Here is a 9,743-nt window from a genome sequence, read left to right as displayed (position 1 = left end):
ATCACTATAAATACAAGGCATTTGGCAACGAGAAAAGGGTCTCAAACCAATCAATCAAATATCTCACGCTCTACGCGTTTCACCAAACCTTTGCTCCGGTCGTGGTATTTACTAACTACCTAATTAACCAGGCGATTTGCGACATCTCCGACTAAGGTGAAGCTGAAGTGTTGTACTCATTGGAGTCTACAACGGACAACAACGAAAGTCCCTACGAAGAAGTTAACCGCGATGCTTGACTATAGGGGTCACTCGGGTGTTCTCCGCTTGTTCATGTGTGAATAATATCATGTAATAGCTCAAGTCTGGCACCAGCACGACCATATATACCCCATTTTTTATCACGACCATCGTGACGTTTGAGTACCTCTGTCCGATTATTCTTATTTTCGTTCGCAAATCCTTTAAGTTTGAGGAAATCATGATCAAGTCCGAGCCCCGTTCAGAGGATATAGACTATAAAAGTAATTAGAACGACCTTGTCTAATTTTGTGAAATATCTCTCTTTCTCTCTCTCTGGTTTGACTTATGTAGATACTCAGTTTGATACCAAATTATGATGCCTAGCTCATTGTATGGCTTAGCCTCACTCCCCTATCCCTTAGTGTACATATATTGTTATATTTTTTCTTGAAACATTTTAAATCAATTCCACATTTAAATATATTACATATATACATTCCCTCCAAAATTTTGGCTAATACATCTTCAGGTTTGAGTTACGTGCAACAATTATAAAAGCGAAGAATAATGAGATCATCATTAATAACCAAAATCACTCCTTATTAGCAAGGTAAACTAATAACTGACCTATAACTCTAGTTGTACCATCTTTTTAGAATAGCAATTCTCATGGCCTCATCACTTGTGAAACCCTTAGGCACTCTTGCCACAACATCTTGAAGCATCAACTCTTTCACACTTGATATGCTTGCATGATAAACTTGTAACTCCAGGTCTTTGAGTGCATTCATCAATCTAGCATTAGGGTAATTGCAATCCGGACACTGAACTCGTATCATGGCTTCTGAGCCTACGATCTTCACATCTATTTCCACAGCCCCAGCTGCGCTATTATTATAACTTGATGATAGCCTAGGCCTTGTTTGATGATGATCAACCATGGAGCTTGTTTGGCCTCCAATATCAACACCAGGCTTTTGAGGTTGTGCGTGAATTTTGGCCTCCAATTGCCCAATCCTTGCTTTCAGATCATTGATGTATACAACTGCATCAGAAAGTAAAGAAGCTTTGTCCATTCTGGACACATTGGGAACGACAGAGCGGAGGGCATAGAATCGATGGTTAAGCTTCTCTCGCCTTTGTCTTTCAGCCTCAACATGGTTTATTGGTGATTCTGTTCTACCTGTTTCACGGTTTGATGATCTTCCTCTCTTTTTTAATCGAATGTTCTCAGTATTCTCAGAGGTTAAATTTCCAACAGAGTCAGAAGGTCCTGAGTCTGATGACGATCCACTTACATTTGCAGGAGCTGCTTCTTTTGTACGACCTTCAAGTCAAAATATTTAACTTTCATGTCAATGAAATATTGAGTGTTAAAATACACAATATCAATAAAATATCGTATCTGGAGATCATGTTACGTGAGTACTTTAAATGAAAAGAAATCGTAAATATCATCCAAACGGAAAAGATTGTTTGGTATTGGACATCAATCTACATACATCATTGTCTAGACGATACTAGTTGGATGCATTGGTATTTGCTACCAGTATAGCTTACTGTATCAAAAAATTTGAACCGGTTTGCTTACCTTGTGTTGCCCACTCTTTATCAGCTCCTGAAAACATTCCACTTTCTAAGAGAGAAACATGTACCTGGTCCTCACGGCTGCTGCTCAGCTGCTTTGGGACCACGTTCTTGTTGTCTGATTCGAAAAGTGATTTTGATAGCTGCAGAAGACCCCAATCTTCTTTGATCACATCCAAAGATGCGAGTTCAAGTACTCCACATGAAGTTGCAATACAAACCAAAGTTTGAATTCCGTGCATTCTTGCTTCTTTCACTCTCTCACACTCATAGAATTGAAGCTCATGATCACCTGCCAGCCAAACAAAACCACCAGAACAAAACGTACGGCCCAGAATGTTACTATTACCGTGGCCGGCAGTAAATGACTGGGTTAAAGAGGCTGTGTAAAAGTAAAACCATTGAGCGTCAGTAACATCTCCACCGTCCAAATCCACGTCTTCATGGAAAAGAGCTTCAACTTCTCTGCTAATCGCCCTCTTCTTCTCTACAACATTGAACCCGAATCCGGGTTGGTGTTTGTGGTAACTTCTTTTGGAGGCCAAGTCCCTAGTGCTTCGAAAATGGCCGCCGGCCCACGACAAAGAAACTAGGTCACTGTTGTGTTTTGAGGGTTGCCAGAAAATTGAATAGACCCACCATTCAGGGCGGTTCTGAACTATGAACTGGAGGCGTTGAAGTGTGGGTGAGTTTTCTTGACAAAACTTTTGAGAAGTACAAGAGGATATAATTTCCTCCATGGTTTTCCTTTTTTCCTTTTTTTCTTTTTCAGAAGCCTCGATGGTATGGGAGGAGTTTATGGAATCAAAAGGCATACATTTTTGCTTGCTAATGACTATTATGTAAAGAAAAGTTTGGCTACAAATTAAGAAGTCAGAAATGAATAGTAGAATTTGAGACAATGGAAGAAGAAATTGAGTGAGTGAGTGAGAAGCAATGGAAGAGGAAATTGAGTGAGTGAGGCTCTCAATGCTCGGACTGGAAATTTATAAAGGAAAACCTACGTACGACCAATTCCTGTACTTTTGAAAGTGTTGATAGTGCAACGTGATAAACACACCACACAGTAGAGCCTTTGAATCTAGCTCATTTTCGTAGGTTATTTGGGAACTTCTCTCATCCGTCTATTCTGAAAATGAATAATTGGTCTTCGATTTTATTTCACCACTTTCTTGTGCTTAATTCAATTCTTTCTTCATTTCTATGGAGAGGATCCTCTCCGGAACATTTCCACCAAATCATCTAATCCAGACCTTTGAAATTTGATTCAACGGCTGAAATTATTATAACTTTTAAAAATGTCTCTTATTTATAGCTATTGGATCAAATTTTAAGGGCCCGGATTAATTGATTGGGTGGATTTGGTGGAAATGATCCGGAGATGATCCCTTTTCCATTTCTATGACTGATAGATTGTTTTCTAGTTTTCTTCATTTCATCATGTGAAAGAAATTTTGAAACCGTGTTTGGAAAAGAGTAGGGTTGCAAGTTTTCCTTTAGATAACGGGTAGGTTCTAAGTCTTTATCGTACAACTAATAATTCTTTCCATATTAACTTAAGCGTTGGAAAATAGAATTCCAAATGGGTTATATAACAAAATAATATACAATTAACATATAAGACTTTCTATCTATAATATCACCGAAATCTTTTAAAACTCCAAATGGGTTACATAACAAAATAATATACAATTAATATATAAGACTTTCTATCTATAATATCACCGAAATCTTTTATAATAAAACTCAATCCTATCAATAAGTTAACAACCTAATTAACCTCTTAGTTAACCAACCGTTAGCTTATGTTCACACTGTCTTGGTTGACACGGCTCTTATGGGTCCAATAGAGAATAGATATTTTGGCTTTTTCCTCTTTAGGTTAAATCAATCAATGTCGATCATTTTCCCTTTTCTTTTTCATGTCATGACCCACGAGAGACGAGATTTCCAATTGCCCTTGCAATTGGATTGAATTGCTCCACAGCCCAGAAAAAAATTGCTCCAGCAGAGGAAAGACTGGAGGGCGATTAGGCGAAAGGCAGATGCCCCATTACTTGCCCTTGCAAGTTTTGCCTGGGCTTGCGCCCTTCTACTTATTGAATAGGCTATGTTTAGTTTCATTCAGATTATAATTCTGCAATAAACTATTTTTCAATTAACAATGTCAAGCTATATTTATATATCATATCCAACCGAATGAGCTATTTTTTAACCCCCTTCCTAATTTATTATTTTAAGTTTGTTCTTTAATTTTATTGGTTGATTGAATTAAACTATCATATCAAAATAAGGTTTCCAGATATATTTTGAGTGTCACTTGTCGCTAAATGAATAAGCATCTGGATTTCTCATCTTTATATAATCTCAAAAAAAATTCAGATATGATTTTGAGTGACACGTTAGGTTTCATATTGTTTAAGTTTCATGTTATTAAATATTTTAATTTTACCTGCACGTCAACAATTTAGACATTAATTCAAAGATCACAATTTAGTTGAAAGACAACTTAACTAAAATACAACATCTTAAAATATTAAAACTACAAAAACTTAAATATTAAAACTACAACAACTTAGATTTTTTTTTTTTTTTGGGTGTGATATCCATACACCCCTTTTTACTTCTCCCACACTTTTTTAGTTTCCGGCCGTCAGATATGATGAATTGAAGAAGATCAACAAACATAAATTAACAAGGGGTGTGTGAGATGTAAAAAGAGGTGCGTAGATAGCACACGTTTTTTTTTAGGTGAAAAGAGAGGATTTGATTAATTAGCAGTAATAGATTCCTAAACCAAAAACAAAGATAGGGATAAAGCATATTACAATTACAAAACCCTAATCTAATCATGCTCTCATGTCCTACTTTTTTTTCCCCACAGTAACAGCAAATAGCTTTTTGTACAACCAGGTGGAATGTTGGCTTTCTTTTGGAAGCAGTTTAATTAACCCATCAAAATATCAGCTACCTAGATACAAAGGCAGTAAAAGGCTAGCAAATCGCCACCAAAGAGAGCTGGGATTTTGCTTGGAAAATGGAGGTGCTGAAGAGCCTACAGATCCGGGCCAACAGGATCCTCTCCGGATCTTTTTGGTGAGGATCGTAGAGATCCGTAAATCGTGTCCGTTCATCGTACATTATGTGATCAGTTTTTGTCAAGTATTGTTTGTGTTTAGTTTTAAATAAAAATATTTAAAATAATTTATAACCACAAGATGTATGATGAACGGACAAGATTGATAGATCCCTGGGATCCTCACAAAGAGGATCCGGCAAGGATTCGGATTCAGATCCGGGCACAGCATAGACGCATTTTCCGTGACTTAGATATTAAAGATTACAACAAATTAGGAGTTTAAAGAACATGAAGAATTGAAATAAAATGAGATAATATAGTATGGAAATGTGAAAATGATGTGAGAAATGGTGTAGAAATAGCTTAGGTATGTATGAAAAAAAAATTAGATTTTTTTAATTTTGTACTAAAACAAAAAATTTAAAATCTAACGGCTAACTGACGTCAGCTAGCAAGTGAGCTGTTGTGAGCTTGGGCCCCTCAAATGGGCTGGCTGACTAGCTCAAAATGCCCAACTTGATAGCCAAAGGGCTTGAATTTGGCCTTGTGGGTCCCTTTTTCTTTTGGCTCAAACCTCTATTGGAGATGAGTTTTGTTTCATTTCAGGCTAAAATATAGCATATGGCCTAATCCATTAGAGATGGCTTGAACCACCATTTACTACAGCCAAAATCCAACAAATTAATTTAAATTAAATTAAACACACATAGAATTAATCACACTTAAACAAATTAATTAATTTTTTTAATTAATTATGCTTGTATGTAATGCTATATTTGCTTTAGATTTAAAATTAAACTATCGGAGTTAACAAAGAGTTTTATTTTCAAAGAACAAACTTACTATAAGTACACACTTATAAGGCATACAAAATAAAAAATGTGTATGTGAATAGTAACCGCCTTTGCCCTTGCACTTGCCTATTCCCTTCTCAAACTAGTGGACTTGCACAAAGGTTGGTACTATTTAGAGTGAATAGTAAATGTCATTTCACTGTCATTGTCCTTGCAGTGCCATTTCACTGTCATTGCCCTTGCCTTGCCATTGCCCTCCTAAAACGGGTGGAGATGCTCTAATGACTAGGGTTTGATGTACGGTTAAAATAAGTCACATAGTATTATGGTCTAATGATATTTCACTCACTTAGAAGTGAAAGGTCTTAGGTTCAAATCTTGTGAATGTTGGATACAAAACCAATTTATTTTTCATGCATTTTATATCAAAATGAAGCCCTAAGCATGTAGAATCACGTTACACTACTTTAAGGTTAAAAAACATACGAAATCTCACCAGAGAAATTCCAAGAAAACCGGCCAACTTCGAACCCGGCGATCCCGACGTCCAAAACCTTCAAACTAAACACTCCGAGCTTCCTTGGGACCTCACTAAGCTCCATGTAAGCTTAGAATTCCCTGAAAGTCAACAATTCACGTGTGCATGAACAGTGACATCAAACTGGGGTTTGGATTTCACGTGATTTCGAAGGTTTCCAGTCTAAAAGTAACACCATTTGAATCAGGAGGTTAAAAGGATGAAGAAACTCACCTTTTTAGCTTCAATCCACGAAGAAATTGAGGGATTGGTGCTTTGGTCCGTACGTGTTCGAGAGGAAGAGAGAGAACTGCGAGGGAAGAGAGAGAGCACGGGGAAGGAAAGGGTTTGTCCCGTGTGTGTGTGTGTGGTCCACCCAAAACAAGTCACTCTTTATTTCCCTAACCACACAAATATACACACATCCCTTAATCCAACTTAAATTTTCCAAAACTTAGGAAAATATGCATTATTCAAAACATGCCACACACATACCTTAGTAACCAACAAGGGTACTTTCGTCATTTCACAACCTCGATAAATAGAATCTCGGGACGGGTTGTGATACCTGTGGTGAAGTCTGTTAGGATTTAGGCCTAAAATTGAAAATTTCATTAGCTCCCAGTTAGTCATTAGCACGTGAGCCACATATATTAGGCTAAAACGGAGCTCTCCGTTAATTGTTACCACGTGAACCTCATGTGTTAACAATTAACAGATAGTTGACAAAATTTTTAATTTTGGACCTAAATCCTAACAGATTTTACCTTAAGGGCTTAAATACTCTTTTTTTACCACATGAGCTATCTTCCGACTATCCTATCACCATGAGGACTATTAATCCAATTATGTCTAGGTTATTTTCTATTTATTTATTATTATTAATCAGCACACATGCTCTACGTGTACAAACTAAGTTTGTTTTTTATTTTACTACGATTTATCATTAATGAGCAATTATGACAATTGAAAAAAACAAAAGAGAAATGATAAAAAGGAAAAAGAAAAGGAGTGGGTGGGAGAACATGGGGAATGCACAGAGAGGAAGAGAAGAGAAGTGGTGTTTTTTATTTATTTTTTAATTTTAAAATGGGATATGCTATATTTACATGGCTACGAGGTTAGTGTAAAAAATAATAAAATTTATGTGATGCAATAACTGAATTGTCCACAATTTTTTTTTTTTTTGTTCAATTATGGTGAAATGGTTAGAATGGTGATTTGTTGGAGCTTTGATTGACAAACAGGATTCTATTAATAAATAGTTTAGATTAAAAAATTATATAGTATATTTATGGGATACAAAAACATCAGGGGCCCCTATTCAATTGGCACATATTGCTCCTCCTCAGAGCCGGCACTATTTAGACCCAAAGGAAATTACAAAAAATAAAATACAAATTAAATCAAAATTGAATCTATTGAATTTTTACGAAAAATTGCATCCGGTGCAATTATATTGATCTTTAAATTTAGATAATTTGATTGGTGGATTACCTTGTGGATACATTATTTCTCTTCAGTACTATACCACTTAGGTTTAAATCTTCCCCCTCCTTCCTCCCCACCCCTTTTTAACTCACTACTTCGCTTGTAATAGCTGAAGCAACACGTGTTACTATAATATTGGCTGAGTGCCAGCTCATCTAAATTGTTTTGTTTTGTTTTTTTTTTTAAAACTCTCATCTAAATTGTTAAGAATGTTTGTTAAGTGATTAAGTAGTAGCTTTGAGCTTAAGTATGTGAGCTCAGCTATGTACTACGGTAATTAGTTTCAATTTCAATTAATGAAAGATTAGCCCTTGTTTTCTGACCTCTCTTTCTATTTTTCTTCTTCTTCATCTTCTCATTTCTCTCTCTAAAAACTAGAATACTATAGTTGTTATTAGCTTGTAATTAAAAAAATGGATACTTTGGATGCGGTCCATAATCCTTAACATTATTTAACTAAAACCTTAATGGTATTCAAAGTTTGATCAAAGTCCCTTGACTTTGTACACCTCATTATATTACAATTAATATTTATATTTTTATAGTTTTGACATTAATTGTTTAATATTTTATGAGATTTATAATCCTATAAATTTAAAATCTCTTATTATAATACTATTAGAAACGGTTACAATAAAAAAATTTATTGAATAAATGGATAAAAACTATGTAAAAATAAGAAATAATAAATGGCAAAAGAATGTATCCATAGTGTTAAAAAAAATTGGTGCATTTTACAAAAAAATTGGTACATTTCACATATAACAAAGTGGTAAATTAATAAAGAAGAATGGGTACATTATAAATAAATTAGGGTACAAATGAATTTTTAAAAAATGTAGGTGCTAAAAGAAATTAATACATGGGTACAAAATAAAACTAAAAAGAAAATACTACAAATTTAAAAAAATGTTGCAAATTAAAAGTGGGTAAAAACTAAAAATATAAATATATGATACAAAGTTTAGGCATAAAACATAAATATACCATAAGTAATTTTTCTATCGTTGATTAAATATACAATGTCACGTGACGGTATATACATGGGTACAAACACAAATAAAACTTTAAAAAATATGGGCACAAAAAGAAACTAATATATGGGTACAAATTAAAAATGAAAAAAAAATTGGTACAAATTAAAAATAGGTACAAACTAAAAATAAAAATATATGATAAAAATTTAGCCATAAATATAAATATACTAATTGTAACATTTTTAACACTAAAGTAATATATTTAAAAATAAAAATATTTTATTATTCAAATCATTAATAATGTTATTAATACTAAAGACCTTGATAAAAAAAAATTGAAAATAAATAGAATTTTAATCAATGGAGTAGCAAAAAGAAGGATATAAACATAATTTCTCCTTCAAAAAAATCTTTTTTAAACCCCATTCTTTGCATTACTAGTCAAATTTAGCTAACAAAACATATCATCAATTAGTTTAGCACCACTCTGTTTCCATTTAGTTAGAAAAAAAGTTTGATATTCGATACATAGTCAGTTGTGATTCATTGCACTTTGCTGTGAATGTGTTACTAGCTAGGTTGATCACTCCAAGTCTCTCCAGTGGTCCAGTTATATGGTTTTGTTGAAGGTTATTTACTTCCAATGACCCACCCGCAACCACCGACAAATAGGCCAAATATTCGTGCCAGGCTTGTCCTCGCGCGCGTCAGCTGCGACGTCTGCCCTACACCTCATCATAGTCGGTGGTGACAATAGTTCTAATAGTCTTCTAGAACATTTGAATCAATCGTTCCCAAAAGAGTTGAAAATCAACGAATTAAAGTCTTTGATTCTTAATAGTAGTTTTACGGTTTTATTATTCTGAGTGATATCTGTGAAATAGCATATGATAAGTTCTGAAAGAAATTCTTTGAAACGATATAGGAACAGATAAAAGGATTTGTACATAATTTAATAAACATGATGCTTATTTTGCTTTAAATCCAAATACAGTGAATTGCACTATTTTTTTTCTAACTTACATTTAAGAAACAGTGTGTCTATTTCACTTAGATCCAAAAACAGTGACTTAAATTCCAAAAACAGTAACTTAAATTCCAAAAACAGTGACTTA

At 34.3% G+C, this 9,743-nt stretch overlaps 1 protein-coding gene across 1 annotated transcript; it reads right to left on the bottom strand.

Annotated features, from left to right (window-relative positions):
• Positions 1 to 638: 638 nt before the first annotated feature.
• LOC126625152 (transcription factor MYC3-like) lies at positions 639 to 2,742 on the bottom strand. Its single transcript, XM_050294236.1, has 2 exons — positions 1,775 to 2,742; positions 639 to 1,510 (listed from the first exon to the last, which is right to left on the bottom strand). Exons 1-2 carry the CDS (start codon positions 2,583 to 2,585, stop codon positions 819 to 821), a joined length of 1,503 nt encoding a protein of 500 aa, XP_050150193.1. The 5' UTR covers positions 2,586 to 2,742; the 3' UTR covers positions 639 to 818.
• Positions 2,743 to 9,743: the final 7,001 nt, after the last annotated feature.

The sequence above is a fragment of the Malus sylvestris genome, chromosome 6 (genome assembly GCF_916048215.2).
Source record: "Malus sylvestris chromosome 6, drMalSylv7.2, whole genome shotgun sequence".
Taxonomy (NCBI): domain Eukaryota; kingdom Viridiplantae; phylum Streptophyta; class Magnoliopsida; order Rosales; family Rosaceae; genus Malus; species Malus sylvestris.
Note: the sequence above shows the minus strand (reverse complement) of the source record. Positions and strands in the feature narration are given on the sequence as shown.

Coding starts and splice junctions, on each gene's coding strand:
- LOC126625152 (XM_050294236.1), bottom strand. CDS start 2,585: ATGCCTTTTGATTCCATAAACTCCTCCCATACCATCGAGGCTTCTGAA. Junction 1,511..1,774: donor TAAAGAGTGGGCAACACAAG/GTAAGCAAACCG, acceptor TTTGACTTGAAG/GTCGTACAAAAGAAGCAGCT.